At 30.8% G+C, this 21,821-nt stretch overlaps 4 protein-coding genes and 1 long non-coding RNA gene across 6 annotated transcripts; 2 read left to right on the top strand and 3 right to left on the bottom strand.

Moving 5' to 3' along the window:
- On the top strand, positions 732–4,674 carry LOC109343338 (probable galacturonosyltransferase 12). The gene is made up of 6 exons (XM_019581580.1): positions 732–1,393; positions 2,400–2,455; positions 2,567–2,722; positions 2,803–3,393; positions 3,508–3,810; positions 3,950–4,674. The coding sequence occupies exons 1-6, from the start codon at positions 1,183–1,185 to the stop codon at positions 4,232–4,234; spliced, it is 1,602 nt and encodes a 533-aa protein (XP_019437125.1). The 5' UTR covers positions 732–1,182; the 3' UTR covers positions 4,235–4,674.
- LOC109343340 lies at positions 4,721–6,055 on the bottom strand. Of its 2 annotated transcripts, XM_019581582.1 has the most exons (2): positions 5,948–6,053; positions 4,721–5,914 (listed from the first exon to the last, which is right to left on the bottom strand). In XM_019581582.1, the coding sequence occupies exons 1-2, from the start codon at positions 6,003–6,005 to the stop codon at positions 4,989–4,991; spliced, it is 984 nt and encodes a 327-aa protein (XP_019437127.1). In that variant the 5' UTR covers positions 6,006–6,053; the 3' UTR covers positions 4,721–4,988. The 2 variants fall into 2 exon arrangements, with proteins under 2 accessions (XP_019437127.1, XP_019437126.1); XM_019581581.1 differs by having other exon boundaries at positions 4,721–6,055.
- Positions 6,697–9,518, bottom strand: LOC109343341 (transcription factor ILR3-like). The gene is made up of 5 exons (XM_019581583.1): positions 9,190–9,518; positions 8,374–8,442; positions 7,651–7,728; positions 7,376–7,538; positions 6,697–7,199 (listed from the first exon to the last, which is right to left on the bottom strand). Exons 1-5 carry the CDS (start codon positions 9,297–9,299, stop codon positions 6,930–6,932), a joined length of 690 nt encoding a protein of 229 aa, XP_019437128.1. The 5' UTR covers positions 9,300–9,518; the 3' UTR covers positions 6,697–6,929.
- LOC109343342 lies at positions 8,449–9,053 on the top strand. The gene is made up of 2 exons (XR_002107194.1): positions 8,449–8,567; positions 8,604–9,053. It is a non-coding gene; the product is annotated as an uncharacterized LOC109343342 (long non-coding RNA).
- Positions 17,018–19,280, bottom strand: LOC109342568 (thioredoxin-like protein CXXS1). Its single transcript, XM_019580529.1, has 3 exons — positions 19,155–19,280; positions 18,898–19,020; positions 17,018–17,394 (listed from the first exon to the last, which is right to left on the bottom strand). Exons 1-3 carry the CDS (start codon positions 19,254–19,256, stop codon positions 17,239–17,241), a joined length of 381 nt encoding a protein of 126 aa, XP_019436074.1. The 5' UTR covers positions 19,257–19,280; the 3' UTR covers positions 17,018–17,238.

Raw genomic sequence — 21,821 nt, forward strand, 5'->3', positions numbered from 1 at the left:
TAATCGATGATACAATAATAATATAAACAACTCTTACACTATTGATGCATACATATTTTTTCTTTTTCTGAGGGTTAATTAATAATGATGATAAGAGTGGACTTCTTCAATGTTATGCAAAATGCGTATTAGTAGGTTTGTAAACCATTTATTATTATTGGTGATAAATCAATATCATTGAATCTGGTCAAAGAACCATTTTCCTAATTATTAATTGATTAACCCATGATTATATTACATATAACTTTCTGATAAAAGCCTAGACAAGAGTTTGAACTACTTTCAATTTCAATATGCTTCCAAGAGAAATAAAAGCAATGCTTCCTGAATTTTCACTCCAACAACCACATCTCAACCCCCACCCCATAGAGAGAGCATCAGTCATTTTCCTTTGAGAAGTCATTTTTATATCATAATCCATACTATTAATATTGTACCTATTATCATATAAGTTAGATTACTAGTATAATAATATTGATTCATTAATTGAAATGTATACTATTTAACTTATATATTATAATAAATAATAGATTTATAATATAAGTATTTTTTGGTACTATCTCGCTCTATACGTTAGGAACTAATCATTTCGATGTGCATAGTTGTCCTTTCCAACTAGTGTCGCTTGGAGAAATTGAAGTTTTAACATTTTTAATATAAGTATTACTATTTGCAACATATAACTCAATTATTGAAATTATTAAAATGGTAATGAGCGACCATGTTACAAACAAGATCCTTCAACAAACATATCTATGCTCCAAATTCATGTATGCCAAAAAGCTTCATGTCATGGCAAAGCCAAGCATGCACTAAACAAACATGTTTATTTAATTTTCACACATTCTCTTCTTCATCAACCTCCCTCCTTCAAAACCAAGCCAAAACTCAAACTTGAACCAAACACCCCTCTTAGTCCAATGTCTCTTTCTCTTCAACAACCCCTCATTTCACCTATAAAAAAAAGCACAAAATAAAAATATTAAAGTACAAACACCATTGGCACATCAAAGCCCAAATGCTAAGCAAGGTTAGGTGAAAGATAGCAACCTTAAACACCAACAAAACCTTCCCTTTAGAAGAGGACTAGCTTTACTAGAAGAGAGACTCATCAAAGCATTGTTCTTTTGCTTTTGGAGTTTCTTGTTGCTTCAATATAGATATATTTCATTTAGGCAAGAAATGCAGCTGCATATATCTCCAAGTTTGAGGCATGTTAGTGTGCTTCATGGCAAAGGGTTAAAGGAATTTATCAAAGTGAAGGTTGCATCAAAGAGATTTTCTTGTAGGAAGCTCTTCTATTCTATCTTGTTCTTCACTTTTCTTCTCAGGTTTGTGTTTGTTTTGACATCAGTGGATGTCATTGATGGAGAAAACAAGTGCTCAACCATAGGTACATTATCAACTTCTCTTTTTCTCACACACAAACACATACAGTGTTACAAACATAATCACATGCAGGTAAGACAGAAAGACAGAACATTGCACCATAAGATATGACAGTTGATAAGGCTTCTATTTCAAAATATCATACCCTATTGTTTTAGACAAATTTTTGAACTTTTAATATTTTTAGAAACTATTTGGATTTAAAATATTTGTTTATTAAGGGAACTAGCAACACAATGGTAAAGATGCAGATCCATTAGTGTGTATTTGAGAAATGAGAATAATAAATATGGACCGTTAGATCTTATAATAACGGTTAAGATTAAAAGATATATACACATAACTATAATGTAACCAATAATCAACTTTTAATCACAATCCATGATTGATTGTAAGACCCAGATTTATTGTTCTCATACATTTTATATGAGAACTGTTCTCACTTGAGTCACTCTATATATATATATATATAATTACATATATATTTATATGCACACACATCACCGCAGCCTACAAGATCCATGTGAGAACTATAAATCTGCAATAATATGAGATGCATGAGACAAGATTATAAATTATAAATATCTACTAAAAGTTTCTTAATGCCATTCCTTTTGTCAGAGCTGAATTTTTGTATCTTGTACAGTATCTGCTGAATAGGATTTGTACTGTTAGGGTAAACTTTACCATCCACTTATTTCTTTATAATATTAGATAAGGTATATTACATTACAAATTCACTTTCTGGGCTGTATGATCACAATAATATAGAATGATAAAGGATGAACTCCACAATTAGCAAGTCCTAAATTTTGGACTGTATCTTTTATAAAAAAACAAATAAGTAATCTAACCTTTTCAAGCAAGTACATGAGTCATTAGAGCTAGAAATATCATAAGGGTTTTGCTGAAGTCAATGTTGGAATATGGTTAGAAAAACCCATATAATCCCAGTGAATATGTTTATATGTCACATTGACCTTTTGATGTACTTAAAATCATATTTGCAGGTTGCCTAGGGAAAAAACTGGGGCCAAGGATTTTGGGAAGAAGCCATGAATCAACTGTAATCTCCTAAACTATTCTAATTATATTTTTATCAGCATCTAAATTGGTTAGACAAGTATTTGACCAGAATTTTCGATTGGTGGCTGAAAATGATATTGGCTTCTGATAGATCCCAGAAGTGATCTACCAAACATTACAAGAACCCCTTAGCAAGGATGAACTTCAGGGAAGGTTAGATATTCCACAAACTTTAGAAGACTTCATGATTGAAATGAAGAAAGGTGGATATGATGTTAAGACATTTGCAGTTAAACTTAGAGAAATGGTACCATTCTCCTACAACTTCCTTATACTTTCCTAAGTTGAAGTCTTTTATTAACTAAGGTTGAATTGAACAATTCTTAGGTAACCCTTATGGAACAAAGGACTAGGATGGCCAAAATCCAAGAGTATCTATACCGTCATGTAGCATCAAGCAGCATACCGAAACAACTTCACTGCCTTGCCTTGAGGCTGGCCAATGAGCACAGCAACAACGCAGCAGCACGCCTTCAGCTTCCGTCAGCAGAACTAGTCCCAGCCCTGGTTGACAATTCCTGCTTCCACTTTGTCCTCGCCTCAGACAATGTGCTTGCCGCTTCTGTGGTTGCAACATCACTCGTCCGCAACTGCTTGCAACCTCAGAAAGTTGTCTTGCACATAATTACAGATACGAAAACTTATTATCCTATGCAGGCTTGGTTCTCATTGCACCCTTTATCACCTGCTATAATTGAGGTCAAGGCATTGCACCATTTTGATTGGTTTACAAAGGGAAAGGTGCCTGTCCTGGAAGCAATGGAGAAAGATCAAAAAGTGCGGTCACAGTTTAGAGGGGGCTCATCAGCTATAGTTGCAAATACCACGGAGAAGCCAAATGTTATTGCAGCAAAGCTACAAGCACTCAATCCCAAGTATAATTCAGTGATGAACCACATCCGCATACATCTTCCAGAGGTAAAGAGGATAGCATAGCAAGTAAATCATTTAGTTGATAGCTGTCAACCGATTAGCCTATGTTGTTTTGACGCCTATGATGTTTACTGCACTAATACATTTTTTTCATAACAGTTGTTTCCAAGTCTTAACAAAGTGGTATTCCTCGATGACGATGTTGTGGTACAAACTGATCTTACACCTTTGTGGGACATCGACATGAATGGAAAAGTCAATGGAGCAGTAGAAACATGTAGCGGAGAAGATAAGTTTGTAATGTCGAAGAGGTTGAAAAGCTATTTGAACTTTTCGCACCCTCTAATATCAGAAAATTTCAATCCTAATGAATGTGCTTGGGCATATGGCATGAACATTTTTGATTTGGAGGCTTGGCGGAAGACCAACATAAGCTTAACATATCATTACTGGGTTGAGCAGGTATATGTATCTACCATCCTACACAAATTCTATAAAGGAAAAGAAAAACATACTCAAACTACCTTTGATATGCATTAAATTTGTCACTAAAATTAGATGATAAAGTAAAACACTGATATTCCTGTTTTGCTTTATGCAGAATATAAAATCAGACCTGAGTTTGTGGCAGCTAGGAACATTACCTCCTGGGTTGATAGCATTTCATGATCATGTCCACATTATTGATCCTTTTTGGCATATGCTGGGATTAGGATATCAGGAAAACACAAGTTTTTCTGACGTTGAGAGTGCTGGTGTCATACATTTCAATGGCAGGGCAAAACCATGGTTAGAAATAGCTTTTCCACAGCTAAGGCCACTGTGGACTAAGTATGTTGACTTTTCAGATAAGATCATCAAGAGCTGTCACATTAGGGCACCATAGCTTATATTCTGAGAAGATGCGTTCTTGTTGATGAACTGAAGAAATGGTATTTCTATGCAAGGGAAAAGAAAATGATAGTGTTCTTCCGAGCATAAGATTTTCGTGACAGATGAGACAACAATGATATGACACGATTCTCCTTTCTTGCTTTAAAACTTTCTTTTTAACATAGTTCTTTTGTTGAAGCTCTCAAACTCTTTTTCTTCTCAATACAAATTGTAAGTAGGGAGTATTATTAGATCATATACCATTGTATAAACTATAAAGACGAAACAGTTTTTTGGGAAAACAAACATGCAAACAAGGTTTAATAATAAGCTTTTGTAAGATGAAGAAATAAAAGTTCATGGCAAAAGAGAGACACAAAAGGACCATTTGTCCAAAATAGTTTCAACTTACATATAATACATCAAGCCAACAGAAGAAGTCATTATCATGTATATCTTATTCAGGCAGTAGTATCATGCAATCATATGACATCAAATATCTCATAATTACACGGATGTTTATCTATAATAATGTATCCGAAATATGAAGAGCTTAAAGCATAATCCTTGTAGTAAGTAATATGAATTCTCATTCAAAATTGGTGAGTACTATTACATGCTTACTTCATACTATTGTCATAGTAGTGTACCTACATTCACTAAGACATAATCACAAACATGTTTTACCCACATTTCATGTCAATCAAAAGTGTTACGACTTATCAATCATAAGAAGGACCAATTTGAAGATCAATTCCTCTTCCCACTCATTTCCTCCCTGTCACATTGGATACCAAACCCTTGATGAACTTTGCAGACTTGGTTATAGGGGAATTAATAGCCATCAAATTGTACAACACATTCTCAACTTCAGTAATGGTTGGCCTGGCCTTAAAAGCAGAAACTACCTTCAATTCCTCACCTTCTTCTACAAAAACATTCCATCTCTCTCCACTCACAACCCCATCTCTCACACACTTAAAAATCACACCTTTTCTTTTGCTTAAGATCCCTCTTACTTCCAACCCCATGAAAGAATAAACCACTTCAAAAGAACCTACAAAGCCACTTAGATCACCAAAGTTGCTCTCTTCCTCAAATACCCATTTTGGGTTAAACAAAATCACTGGCTTTGGATAAAAAGCATCACTCACTGTTTTCATCAAGGCCAATCTTGAACTCTCTGGTGCCATAAAAACTGCTACATCAGCAGAATCCAAGACTCTGGAGCCTGATTTAACAACAGAAGGAATGTCAATGTGTTCAACTTGGCAAGTTGAATTTGACTGAAAGGCAATAGTGGCAGATTCTTTTAAGCTAGGATCAGGCCATAAGATTACGATTTTAATAGGAGAACCTTTTCTTTTGATAGATATGTTCCCGAAAAAATCCAGAGCAAGTTGGGTCAATGAATCTGGTAAGTCATCAATGAGTGGAATTTCAACCCTGAACTTGGGTTGCTTGAGTTTCTTGATTTTGCCAACTATTCTGGGGTTGTTTAGGGGCTTCTCTAAGGTTGTTGAAAGGGATGTTTTTGCCTGTAGTATAGCCTCCTCCTTTGAGGTGGGTGGGTTAGGAGAAGAGAGTGAGGAATGGATGCATGTAGAAGTAACTTTATTTGAGGGGATGCAAGAGACATGATAGTGTTTGTATAGATATTGAGGAGTAGAAAATGCAAGTGAAGTGAAATGGGCATTGGGGTACAGAAGAAGGGATGATGATGATGATGGTTTGGTAATTTGGATAGAGTGGAAAAGAGTTGTGTGAAGATATGATGATGCCATTTAAGCTTTTAGAGTAAATAATATGAGATCATAGTTTTGATATGAAAAAGGTTGTCTCATAGCCCTATCCACTTATCTAGACAAGATATCTTGTTACCTTACAACCTCACAATACTTCATACAGTGGTAAGAAACAATCAGTTAAAAATTGAAGTTATTATAGCCTGTTGTTACCTTCTCTGGTAACACATACAATAATTCGTGGACAAAGACACACGTCCGAATGGTGTCACACTTTATGTCTCAAACTAATCAAAATATTACTTTTAATTTTTAAAAAATTTCTTTTATTTATGTAGCAATATATGATTGACTCAGGATTAGACATCATTAGAGATAGATAATCTCTGTCCATAATTCGTGATAGTTATACACTCTCTCTCCTTTTCATATCATTTCAACAATGATAAACTGGATACACGTTTATACTTTACTTTTCAACTATATCCTTATTCACTATTCTTATTTTCAATGGTGATGATTGAGAAAGTTAGACTACTATGAATTTAGACACCCCTTTTTGTTCCATGGAATATGGCTGCAACAAGTATTAAACCTTCAGCATTAACTTTGCTTATAAAATAGTAAAAACATTTGTACCTGCAAGAATACATTCTTCCCTATTGTCATACTTAAACCAAAATAACTAGTTGATGTATACCTGAACTTAGATTATAAAAAACCAGTAAAAAAACTTAAAGCGGAAGAGAAGATAGCCAGACAAGCTTATTAACATTTATACAGGAATACCAATACCAGCATTACTTCATTATAGTAAGGTATCAGATACTTCATAGTATCAGATGCCAAATACAGTCAAAGCCACCATTGAGAACAGTTAGTACACTTAGTGGATAACTAAAAGACAATAAGGTATCAGAAAATGAATACAGCTTTTGAGCCAAATAATTGTACAGTGCCAACTTAGGCAACTGGAGGGCGGAGGACATGATCCTGTGAAGTATCCACGGCAGCTGGTGGCAAGAACTGCCACATGGCAACTCCTGGATAACCCATAAATGGCACCAACTTGTTGCTGGGGGCTTGGCCTTGTGGAGTAAATGCAGCAGGAATTCCAGGAGGTGGATGATGCATGAAACCAGGTTGTGGATTCATAGACTTCACCCGCTGCTCCAACTTCTCTTTCTCTGCCTTGAGGCTCTGTTTCTCATCACGAAGTTCATTTTTCTCAGCCTACATAGTAGATAGGAATTCAATAGTTAGTATTTCATAAGTTCACATGATCTTTCAGTCATAGCTCAATTTTAAAGGCATAAAGGTTGTGAAGAATGAGATGATCTATAGTCCAAACAAGTTCTTTCATCCTCGAAAACTAAAATAAATTATTGATTATAAAATTCAGGTCTCACCTTTAACTCTTTAATCTTCTCTTGAAGACTTGTATTGGAGTCTTTCAACTTCTGGGCTTCACCCCGCAACTGTGTCACCATTCGGACAGCATCAATCAGAATAGCAGACTTGTCTGTTTTGGGAGGCCTTTCAGGCTCCAAGATGGAGCCTAATTCAACAAACCTATCCATGTCAATCATAGTAGGTACACATTACACACCTGGCTACACATTTACACACAAACCCAAGGGGTGAACAGAATCATAGGGAAGGTGGTGGGGACTAAGAAGTTTACTTGTCATTAAGCCTATCCCTCCGCAACTTCTCCCGACAAGCCTTAGAGCTAGAACCAGCACATGAATCAGATCTACCCCTGCAACATAATGAAAAGAGGCATGGGATAATTATTCCCAGAATAAATAAGCTATCTGAACTTGATGCACTCATCTTTTAGGTGTTGATATGGAAAGGAATTCAAGGCTTTTAGACAGGGAAGGTGCTAAAGAAAACAGGGAAATAAAGTAGCATCTAAATTAAGCAGTAGGATTTGTCACAATTTCTTTATTGATGCTGCTGTACTAGTGGCACTAGCATTTATCAGCCTCACTTTAGAAATCATGTTGTATTGGCATTTAATCCATTCCTATTACTTTATACTGGATGTTTGTTAATTAATGTCAACCTATGAGTAGCAAGTAAAACAACAACAACCAAGCCTTAATCCCATTAGGTGAGATCGGCTATATGGATCGAATGACGCCATAACGAAAGGGGATAAATTAACTTATTCATATAGTTTATGCTGCCTTTTGATTTCAATCATTAATTGTTACTGCAGCATAAAAATAAAGAAGATAAAATGGTACAGTAAATAATATGTGTTAACCACACAAAAGCTTCGGGGAGTAAAACAAATTGAGTGCTAAGTAGGCCATAGGACACATGTTGACAATTGTTCCTTTTTCATTAATATTTATTACTTTGATAAATGGGAAATGAAAGGGGGTGAAACTTGTACCTCTTCTTCGAACCAGGCTCTTTCAGACCATCAGAATCGCCAAGTGAGACATCAAGTTCAAGCTCAACACTAGGATCAAATAGTATCATCAAAACAAAAGTGCATGTTAGTAAATATATATTACGGTGACCGGGTGGGAGCACATATCATGCACCACTCAGGAACAACTGTTTCCTACTCTCACACCTATCTTTGTGTGCACACCACCTAGTGGAAAACTGCATGCTCAGAACAACCACTGAAAGAGCACATGGTTGTCAATTTACACAAATACCTTAAATGTCAAATAGAAAGAAATCCGACAAACACAGTCAACTTATTCAACCAAGAATGTCATGACGATTTCTAAATCAATTTCAAGCTAGATCAAGTAGGCTAAAATGAAGAAATACTACCATAATTGTCAAAAACTATATTTACATAATTCTCTCATTCACCCTACATACCTTATACCGTGTACCAAATTTACTATACCATGTAACACACATCGGGTTCATCAAAAATAAGGTCTCATGAAATTACTGTGAAAAGTGATAGAATGTGTTCCCTATCAATATTAGTACCGCATAACAGATAACTATTGTTAAAACTACAACTATTTGTGAATCTATAAAACCTAATTAAACTTAATAGCATAATTAACCACTTCTGAGCTGAGAAATGACATACCAACACTAAAAACAAAAACAAAAACACAAAGAAAACCAGCAAACCATAGCATACACACCAAAATTTGCAAAAGGGAAAAACATAAAGCAAAGTGAAAACCCTAATTACGAATCAGTATGAAGAAAGAGAGAAAAATTGGGTGAATACCCGACATTGGAAGAAGGATTTGGGGGCCAATTGAAGGTGGGATCAGGAACAGGGATATCATCGATCAAGCCATAATCGAGAAACCAGTTAGAATTTTCCGGGGAAACCATTGTTCGGACGGTTGGATTTTCCCGGAAAATGGGAGGAGAGAAAGTGAAAGGAGAGAATTTTTGTTTAATCTGATATTCCTGAGAAACAAACAGGTAAGAGAAAAAGAAGGGTTGTTGGGTTTTCTTTTTGAATGAAAAGTAAGAATATGATTATATGAATGTGAATGATGTCAAGTTTATGATGACGATGATGATGAGAGGCAGATGAAGATGCAAAATTGGTGGCAAGTGGTGAATGCTGATGATGTTGATAATATTCGTGTTTATTCTTCAACTAGTAAACTCTTTCCGGGCTTTGATTTGGGCTTTATCACGGGCTTTAAAACCTGCATTACTTATTGGGTCTAAGTGGTGTTTAAAAAAATAGTAAATACACATTTCATTTTATGAAATTTTTCCACTTTACTACTTTCTTTCTTCAAAAAATAAAAAACTTAAAATGATTTCCAAAAATTTCAAATGTAGTTCAATTTAATCATTTTTAAGATCAAATTAGTTTATATTATTAAATATTATAAAACATGTTAAAAAAACTAATTTAACTCATATTTAAAATTTTTGGGATCAAACTAATAAAGTCAAAAACACACCAAAGATTAAAATAAGTATTTACTTAAAATAAAAAAGTGTCCTAGGAATATGAATGTGGTGATTAAAGAAAAGGAAGTCAACCAATGACATGTGGCATGCGAAAAACATTGTTCATTGTATTGTGCTTCTTTTTTCTCCATATAAAAAAGTGGTGGATGAAACTTGTCCTTTCATTTTACGGCTAAGAGACACAAGTCTACCTTGGTAGGAAGACAAACATGTTGTTATGGGCTACCCTATCTTTATGTGCACACCACCTACTGGAAAGCGAATCAGAAGAAGCAAAAGCACATTTCATCGAGACTATGGTGAAGGTCATCGAGGAAAAAGATGAATATTATTGGGTGAAGGTCATGTAATTTAAAATTAACTGATTTGATACAAATTATTTAATTATGAGAATAAAGTATTTCCTTATATTATATTAGGAGATAATTTATTTCCTTAAATACAACCAATATTTAAAGAGATAAATTACTTTATGATATGGAGATATATTTTATTCTCTTTAATTATCTGAGGTAAAAAACTTGCTTCAAATATTTGAAACAAAGAATGAAGTATAAATAAATAAACAAACATAAATATGAGAGTTTGACTTGTGTTTTTTAAGATTTTCAGAAAATGACATTTTAAAAATCTTTTTCACCAACAATAACAAATTACACGCATGTGTGAAAATAGTTTTAATATATTATCTCACATCAAAGTTCAAAAACACCAATATTAATATAAACAAAATTAGTAAAAAATAATGAATAGAATGTCACACAATAATTTTATCTTGGTTCAATTTTATCCAATTAAGTTATGTTCAATTCTTTTTCCTAAAAAGATTTTTCATTATTTACTAAATAGGAATAATATATTTTCTGGTATGAGGAAATAATTTTATTCCTTAAACTAGTTAGATAATGATATGTGTCATTCAATCATCAACAATACTTGTTCTTCTGCAATCCCATGAACTATTGATAACCGAAGAAGTGGGTTTCTATTAATTCATTCATATTTTCCTTAATTCCTATTTTGAGAGTGTTCAATTTAATGACATAATACAATTAACAATTTCTCTGGGGGAGTTGTTACAAAATTTGAGTGTGAAGTAAATAATGTTAATTGTTGTAGTCAAAGAGAGTTAGGTATAGTGGTTAGATGAATTGCCAATTATAGAAAGTAGTTAAGTTGGTTGAAGTTGTTTTAGGAAAGGTGTATATTATTTGCAATCTATGAAGCACATATACGGATACGTGTATCGGATACGATACGTATCCGATACGTCGACACACATTTTTTCTAAAATGTAATATACGATACGTTTAGGAATACGAGTATAAATTAATAAAAAATACATAAAATATGATAAAATTATAAGTGTAAATCAAAATATTCTCTCCTACCCTCTTTCTTCTCTTCGTTGTTAAGAAATAAGAAATAAAGGTAAGTCATTTATTTATCTTCTCTATTAATGCTCACACATCTTCTTCTCTTTATAAACATATTAAGCGAAAAGAAACTAAGAAGTAAGAAATGTAAGCCTTTTTCTGTTTGCTCTTCACAACATACCTATGGCGGTAGATGCAGTAATACTAAGCACCGGCCGACAACGTTATGAATCGGAAAGTACCAGCTATTCGAGGGTCAATGTGGTGTGATGGTAAGTTGGTATGATGTGACCTTTAAATAAATGAGTGTTTATTGAAAACAAATCTATCTTATCATAAAAACGAATCTATATATCCTATATTTTATTGAAATTGAATCTATATATCCTATATTTTATTGAAAACGAATCCGATACGTGTCTTGATATTTATTTATTTATTTATTTTTTTGGATACTCTATGGACACGTATCTTTTACGAATCTGAGTGTATCCATGTCGGATACGTGTCGGACACCGACACGCAAAGGTATTTGACGAATCAGTGCTTCATAGCTTGCAATGATTGATGGATTATACACAATTCTAATACATTGAATATTCATTGAATCTCTTCTCTAACTATCCTATTTCTCTCCCTCAACTCGAATTCCTCATCTTTTGTTTTCTACCCTTTTCTCTCTGCAATTCTTTCTTTCTGAGTACAAACACTAACAAATAATGTTTTTACCAAATTAAAGCTCTACCCTTCATTTCTCAACATTGGATCCCTTCATTTCGCATTTCTCAAAATTTACCACGAATCCTTCTACAATCGTCTTATGGAAACCCTTGTTTCTAGTGGAAGAAGAATGATAGTGACAATAATACCTTATTTGAGAAAAAAAGAGACAAGATGAAAATTCTGATTGTGAGTCATCAATTGAATATGAATGAGTGAGAAGTGAAGAAGAGAGTGAGAAGTGAAGAAGAGCGTGAGAAGTGATGAATGAATAAGAAGTGGAAGGTGAGTTTTTCTTCCGGTGAGAGCAGAAGATTAATATTCAGAAAACAATATATAAAAAATGATAAATAAAATTAAAAATATTAAAATGAGGGACATTTGTCATTATCTAACTGATTTAAGGAGGGAAATTATATTGTCACATTAGAAGATACATTATTCCCTTACTAAATTCAACATCTCTATATACAAATATTCTTTTTCTACAAGCCACTTCAAGCTCTAATTCTTGTGCAAGTATTCTTACTATTTCAAGTCTCTTTAAACTCTAACTCTTATAAAAGATTCTAAGTTTAATATTTATTGACTCTTAAACTAGTTTGGATAAGCATTTAGTGTGAGGGATCCATTATATTGTGTGTGATATTTTGTTATTAATATTATGAGAAATTCTCTTTGCTTCACTTTCATCATAAAATAATTTAAAGTTGATAAGATACTATGAAAGTGAATTTCAAAGAGAATTTCTAATATTTTCTTGTGTGTAATCATAATTATAAAGTATAAATGAGAAACTTTCTTTGCTATTGTCTTTGCTTTGTAAAGTATGAAGTTGTTTCTAATATTTCTTTATCTGTGATTCTATATCATTTGCTGCTAAGATATTAGAATATAAAGTTTGTGTTCCAAAAAAATATTAAGTTCCTCTTACCAAAAAAAACATAATATTTAATCGAGTAATTATTAAATAAGCAAACATTCTCATTAAATATATACCAATTATTTGACATAAATTCAAATCATCAAATGGGTGAAGAATGTGCATATTTGTATTAGCAAAGTAATTAAAGCATTTGGAAGTATTTGGATGTGTTTAGTCATTAGATATGTTTGTCTCATGGATGCATTTGTCATTTGACACCCATGATTCTTGACATACTTATCATTAGATGTGATTGATCCTTGGATGCACTTGCTCGTTCGACAATCTTAATTCTTTGGACACGATTACTCATTGGACAAGCTTGAACACTAAACAACTTTATTTAAATGAGGTTTTTGTTAAAATATGGTAAAAGTCATGGAAAAAAAAGCTTCTTGATGAATCAAGAAGTGTATAAAAGAAAGTTTAAAGAAGGTTAAAGAAAGAAGAATGAGAAACAAAGATTGATAATATTCTTATTGAATGATTGAATTTTCATTACAAAATTGAATGAATTGAATTGATTGAATGAGTTACAATGAAAGCCTTTTATAAAAGGAAGAAGAACAAACTAACTAACCTAACTAACATCTATTACTCTTAGAAACCCAACAATATATTTCAACAATTTTACTAAGATTATTTTGGATTTACAAGTTTAAGAGAAATATTTGCTTTTGTATTTACTTTTATGTTCAGAAATTTATTCCTTTAATGAACCAAAAAGACTCCACTTATAAAAATTTAAAACAATTGTTGAATAATGAGTCTAAAATTTATTTTGTTATTCAAACTTAATTTTTTATTAACCATCAAAGCATCAGAGATTATCTAAAAATGTTGGTTCGAGTGATAATATTTAAATCAAAAATCAATTTCTTTTGTTGTATTTTCAAGATATTTTAAAAACATTATCTTCAATTTTTTAGGATATGTACTTCATAGTCTTCAAAATTCATCCAACAATTCTAATATCTTAAAAATATCATCATTGATTGTACTCTATATATTATCTACCAAAATATAATAATTATGATATCCTATCAAGTAAAGATGGACTACCAACATTAACTAACCAGTCACCACATCTATTCTCTTCACTGAAATTGTGAATAATCATGAGAGACCAGTCCCTCCTTAACCACCATTTCATGTGTTCAAAAGATTCACTATGGCCACAAAATCAGATTCCACCACCATTCTACAAATGCCAACGTTAAAAGCTAACTCCAATCCATGTAAAATAGGAAAATTTACGTGGATAGTGTAGTTTGACTACACTATCACACGTTTGATATATGTTTCAAATATTTACTGAAGTAGTGTATTTTTAGGGAAGTCGTGGATGGTATCCACGACTTTGGGGGGAAGTCGTGGATGGGATCCACGACTTCGCATATTCTCTCTCCATAGAAGTCGTGGACCTTAAACACGACTTCCATTCTATATTATTAACAAAAGAGATATGTAGCCTAGTGGGTCTTGATTTTTATGGAAAACTAGAGGTCCATGGTTCAACACCCACCTATTGCTTTTTATTTTTTTTTTTTTTTTTTATAACTTTGACATATATTATTTCTACAAAGACTATGATACATTATGAGTATATTGCATTATATTCACTACCAAATTTTATACATTTTTATTCGTTATCTAATTGTTTGAAATTCAGTAATGAATATAATGCAATTTAACCATAATGTATCATAGTCCTTGTAGAAATAATATATGTCAAAGTTATAAAGAAAATAAAAAAAAAGCAATAGGTGGGTGTTGAACCATGGACCTCTAGGTTCCCATAAAAACCAAGAACCACTAAGCTACATATCTCTTTTGTTATTAATATAGAATGGAAGTCGTTTTTATGGTCCACGACTTCCATGGAGAGAGAATATGCGAAGTCGTGGATACCATCCATGACTTCCCAAAGTCGTGGATCCCATCCACGACTTCCCCCCCAAAGTCGTGGATACCATCCACAACTTCCCTAAAAATACACTACTTCCGTAAATATTTTGAAACATATACCAAACGTGACTATCCACTTAAATTTTCCTGTAAAATACCTCAAGTTCTGTACTAAAAGTTGTACAAGTACTAACATGACATCCAAAACCCTTTACCCACAAGTCAGAAAGTGTCATTGCATATTATTTTTTTTTTTCTGAGACTACTTCACTCTTTAATAATAGAGAGCCTATTCGTACAGATAATATCACCACAGTCCACAAAGACCACCAAACCAATACCGAGTTCCTTGGTTTCACACTATGAGAATGAATTTTGAGTTTTTAAAGATTATCTTCTCGTTTATCAACCAATGAATAATATTTTTTAAACGCACATTAATCCAGACATTAAAACTGAATAAATACTTCTTTTTATATTTTTATATTTTAATATTAATAAAATATCATATCTCAAGGCGTTGGGTTAATAAAAGAGAAATGAAATCATCGATTGTTCCTTATTTTGCATGTTTCATGTGAACTATATATAAATGTATAATCGTTTTATTAGGTGATGGGTCTCTATCCAGAATGATTGATTTGTTAGAATTCTGATATGATTGTTGGATTACTAATGTTCAAGAATCTCATTAATCTCACATGTAATAAAACAATGATATAAACAGATATTTGAATATGTTCATATAAACAATATTATTAAAATAGAATATTGAGATGGGTAATTTGGGATAACAAAAACTGATATTTGATAAGTAAATTATGTTATTTTTTATTTCATTCTCAAAAGTTGAACATAATATGACAACTAAATAAATGTAAAGAATTTTGATACTCAACAACGCTCTTTTAAAAAACAATGTTGATTTGAATTTATTCAATAGCGTTTACTTAAATGAGTGTTGTTAAAGATGATATATCAATCGCTCATTACAATAATGAGTGATGTTAAAAGTCACACATTTAACGATATTGATTTTAATGAGCGTTGTTAAAAGTCATACATTCAAACAACGTTTATTTTAGTTATTACATGTATTTATGAAGTTATTTAATTTTATTTTCAACGATATAACTGAAGTAAATATTACATGAAAATAATACAAATTGTTAACATAATCATATGTTACTTTTTCATATATAGCATAACTTGATCATACATATACAAAAAGACAATTAATTATTACTTCAAAAATATTCTAAATCACCAACCTATATTATTAAAATAGAATCTTAAGGTGGGCAATTTGACACAACAAAAACTCATTTTTGGTAAGTAAATTATGTTATTTGCTATTTCATTCTCAAAAGTTGAACATAATATGACAACTAAATAATTTTAAAGAATTTTGATATTGAACAACGCTCTTTTTAGCAAGCATTGTTGATTTGAATATATTCAATGTCGTTTGCTTAAATGAGTATTGTTAAATGTGATATATCAATGGCGCTCATTATAATGAGCGATGTTAAAAGTCATGTATTTAATAGTCCTTGCTTTAGTGAGTAATGTTAAAAGTAGAGGTCTCAAAATGACCAGTCCGCCAAAGCCCGAAAATTTATAGGGCTTGTGTTCAGACACTTTTTATTTGGCTATTATTTCTTCATCCATATTTTCTATGTAAATTTCGATTTGATTCTTATAATACTAAATCTGAACTATGTCTTTCAGTACTCTTATTTCTTCAGTTAAGGGAGAGAAGAAATTCATGAATTTGTCATCTTCATCACTTCGTCCCTCTCATTACTACATATAATCTTCTAGGTTAATGAATTAAAATTAAGGGAAACAAGTTAATGCAATTGTCTATGAATTGAATTTTCAGAATGATGTTTCTGTCATCAAATCTCTTCTAAATATGATGAGTTGGACATGTATGTTATGTGTTTAATATAATATCTGAGAGAGATTTTGCCTTATTTAAAAAATAGACATTCAACGCTCGTTTTAGTGAACATGGTTAAATGTTTACTTTCTACAGCACATTAAAAGCGTTGTTGAATTTAATCCTATATACTATTGTGCTCACATCGACAACAACTAAAAAGTAATGTTGAATGACAATTTTAAGTGTCATTATTTTGTTATTCTGACGTACTGAATATTAAAACAGAAAAAATGTGATTCTTATGAAATTCAACACATTATTATACCCCCTACACTCAAACAACTTGCCAGGTCCACACGATTACATGGGCATATAGAATAATTAAGTAACAAGCACATAATTAACAACATTACTATTATTTCATATGATAGAAATGCATAAATGAAACGATTCTGGCTTACAATAAATAAAAAACAATTCAATGACTTATTAAAGCTTTGGTAGATTGTTCAAGTTCATGTTTCACATGAATTTATTGGAACTAGTTGAATGAATAAAATGATCGACCCTTTTCTTTACTTCATCAGGATTTGCACCCACAATTTTATCCACGGGATCTCCTCCACTAAGCAACAGAAATGTAGGCATGGCTTTAATTTCCAACCTCGATGCAATTTCCTGAATATGGGTTAAGTAAAACATTAAATTCCAATGTCAGAGAAATTTGATGACATAAATGAAGATTTCAGAAAGATATATTTAATATTTTATAATCAATTATTTCATTATTATTATAAGTCTACAAGTTTATGCTCATAGGAATATTTTCAAATATAAGATTAGAGATAAGCATTAATTTTTTTATAAAGAAAAGTTTCCACCATTGAATCTCCTATATCATCTCTTTTTTTTGTACAAGAAGAATAAAAAACAAAAACAAAGCTAGAGCAAAATGGATAGGTTCATTTGTAAGATGGTTAAGGTTCTCATAGACAGGGGCATTTCAAAATATAAATGAATCCTAAAAGTCTAAATTAAATTTAGTCATGTAATCTATCATTCTATTACCCTCTTGAAAGATATGTTTGATATAAACATCCCAATTTCTTATAAGTAGCATATTATCTAATTAAGACAAATTTCATTTAATTTTATGAATGCTTCAAAAATTATTTATAGATTATCAAAAACGAGATTCTCGTATCAATAATAGCATTCAAACTTATTTACTTTTAAAATGAGTTGAATCATTATCAATTATGCTAACCTTCATATAATAAGCTTGGCTATATTATGATATTTTATATGCACAAGCTTCATGCGTGACTTCAAAATGGGGTTTGGGATATGAAATTAGACAGTTTTTGAAGATTTGTCTAGACACCGCTTTATTTGATTGAATACACCTTGGGACGGATAACAATGCATGTTTATGTCAAAAGAAAGTCAGAGTTTTTAGCTCTCTTCATGTTTCATCGATTTTTTTTGGAGGATGGAAGGGAATCATATGTCTCCAAATGGGTCTTATTTCCTGTCTCAAGTCAATCACATGTTAATATGTGAATAAGAAATAGTTTTAAAAACAAAAAGTGATAAAAATAGTAATCTAATTAGTTTGGTATATAAAGTGAGATACGATTCGAGACAAATGATCCCTATCCCATATAACATATGCAAAGTTAAGTTCCATGCACCAAATCCAAATGTGAGTTGGCCATTGTTTAAAAGTTGATGAATTGCAACTATGCAGGGAGAGATATGTGGGATATAGGATCTATATAATTTTTGAAACTTTCATTTCGAAACCAATTGATAATACCAGGAATACTCCAACATGTATTTAAATCATGTCCAAGAAAACGTAACATAGGATGTGAGATTTACTTCCTAAAATATCCCTCCACAAAAGTTTATCAGACCAAACTAAATGTTATTCTGACCCATGATTAAAAGATATCTTTTAGCTCATTATAATGATAGAGAAGTTGTGTTCTAAATTGGATACATGTTAAGATTTTTTCTCAAAATCAAATAACAATAAAAATAGTAGTTCAATATATATTTAAACTATGTCTAAAAGAATGAGATAAACGATGTATGAATTACTTCTTTAATAATTAATATTGAGCATGGAGACAAACATACCGACATAGTTTAATTTATATAAACAAATTAAATTACCTTAACCTCATCCACATCCAATGCCAGAAACTTAGCTTTTTGATAGGTGGAGGCCAATTCTTCAAAGAAAGGATTCATAACTATAGAAGGCACACACCAGAAAGCAGAGAAATGAACTACAACCTTGAAATTTGATTGAGAAAAAAAAAGACTTTAGAACATAGTTGTATTAATCTGGTTCCTAAACCAACCAATATAATTGAATGCAAACTGATGCATATTAAATGAATTCCCATAAAACAAAAGAGAATACTCACAGGGTAACCTTGCTTTGTAGCATGAGATATGTGAAGAACCCATGATTCCTTTGAATCTATTTTGACAACCTTAGACTTTTTGAGTTGTTCTTGACCCTCCATTTCTTTCAGCTGCTACATCTTCTTCACAAGGGTACTATATATAAATGTCTTGGTACTTGGGAGGAAATATGATTGTTTGAGCTACATTGTAGTATTGTATAACAAATTTGATTTTTCTTTTTCAATTGGAAAATAATATTCTATTAATATCGACACTAGATCACTACATCTAAAATTTGCTTGTCTAACAAAATCAAGGTATACATATAAATTGTATTAGAAAAGAGTTAAATATTTATGCACAAAATCAATATATTATTCATTATTTATTATATTGTTTTTATCTAAGAGTTAATAAAGATAGAAATGTGCATAAATTATCTTTAAATTTTATAACTTTTGCAAGTAACTATCATGATTTATGAGCTATTTTTTCTTTCTAATTACCCTTTAAATTTTATTTGTTGATGAAATTGATTAGCATATAAAATATTGTTGAATTACAAATATGCCAACAAATAAATTATTGCAGATTGACTCATGAATCAGTGCAACAATGCAGGTTAGCTAGCATTAATATACGGATGAAACCACTATAAAAATACAAATTTAATAAAGTAAATTTCAAAGATAAAAATATTTAGTGCCATAATATATATATATCTATATATATATATATAATAATAAAATTAATAATAATAATAATAATAATATAAAAGTGGAAGTTAAAACAAATTGGATGAGTTAAAAGTTTTGATTGCTTTTAATTTAACACTATATAAATACCAATTTTATTAATAGTTAAAGTTTAAAGAGTAATTAAGAAGAAAAAATAGTTTATACTGAATATTTGCAAAAGACATAAAGTTTAGAGATTAATATTATGCAATGTTATTATAAAGATTTATATATACTCGGTACATCATTCATTATTTATTTTTATTACTTTTTGAAGAGTCAATAATGGTTAAACATTGAATAATAAAATGATATAGTATAAAATTCAAAAGCTATTAGTGCATGAATTGTTTTCTCTAAAACTTATGATGTTTTATAAATTTATCATTAATAATGATTATCATATTACCAGTAAAATAGATTTATATGAGTAAAATAGATGTTTTAACATTACTCATATAATCATATAGTTATAAGTTATAACACTATAGTTGGGGCGGAGATAAGGGTATTGGTGATGTCCCCAAATATGTTTTTATTTGAGTACATTCATTTTATGTTTGGTTTATTTTAAGGATTGGATAACTTTAATGTTGGTAAAAATTTATACAATCAATAACTTTTGTTATTTATTTCTATTATTTTTATTTTAAGAGTCAATATATTAAATGCATCAATGTAAATAACGATCTAAAAGTTAGGAAACTTTTATATTGTGAATACAAGGATACTTAAATGAGTGAACTCATTAAAAAACTAAAATATCACATTTCGATGATATTAAACAAACTAAATTTCTATGTAACTTATAAATTATCCTTACCGTGTGCTATAAACATTAGAAAAATAATTCCAATGAATAAAAAAACTATTAAATAAATACTATAGCTAATGCTAAGATAGAGTAAAGCTAATCTCTGGTACTCAAGAAGAATGTATAATTAAAAAATAAGTGATATTTTTATTTTGCATGATGATAATCTTATTTTTAACATGATAACATTTTTACGGTTAAAAATAAATACAAAAACAAGATTTGTAATGATTTTATTCCTCATAATAACCCTATTTTATGTTGTGGCCATTGTTATCCACAAATAGCAAGTGTCCCATCTAATTGAGGAGCCATGTGTAACATTTCTTTTGTTTTGTATGCGTCTTAACATGCCGGTGTCACGTCATTGATCAAATCTGACAACTGTCAAGTAGCAATTAATATCAGGAAAATGATATATTATCCTATAAATCATTTTTCTTATTATTGAATAATAAACGACATATGTTACAAAGATATAATTTATTTATTGAAGATTAATTTGTAACTTATAATTAATATATATCATTTTTTTAAGGTTGGTTTAATGATATATCATTCCTCTTTTATTAAATTTGAGAAACGTAATTATTAACTTTTAGCACCTAATTATTTTGGAAAAGACACGTGGGAATTATCTTATATTTTTAGAGAATATTAAGAATTTGTTATATTATTTACTTGTAGTATAAAATTTTGTTATTATTAAATTTTAAATAAAATAGTACACATAAAAGAAAAATGATATACTAAACACCGAAAGTATATAGATAAATAAATTCTTCTTAAAACTAGAAAAAAAAACCAACAGCAAGATAAGCCACGGTATTTGGAAATATGGTAAGATGGAAGCGGCAACAAAATCTTGAATCTTGTAGTTTCTCACTTATATTGGGAACTTGCAATTTGAGATAGTTATCATGTCATTTTCACCTTTTAAAGACAAATTTCTTTTGTAAACAATATATTATATTTAGAGACAAATATTTTTTTAATCATATTATTTATGATTAAATTTTAATTAAAATTAATTTTTTTTATATATTATTAAGATTTTACTTATTGTCTCTATATATATATTCACAAAAGTCTTTCTCCCGACTAATATCTTGAAAATCTCTTCATTAATATAC

The sequence above is a fragment of the Lupinus angustifolius genome, chromosome LG03 (assembly GCF_001865875.1).
Source record: "Lupinus angustifolius cultivar Tanjil chromosome LG03, LupAngTanjil_v1.0, whole genome shotgun sequence".
Taxonomy (NCBI): domain Eukaryota; kingdom Viridiplantae; phylum Streptophyta; class Magnoliopsida; order Fabales; family Fabaceae; genus Lupinus; species Lupinus angustifolius.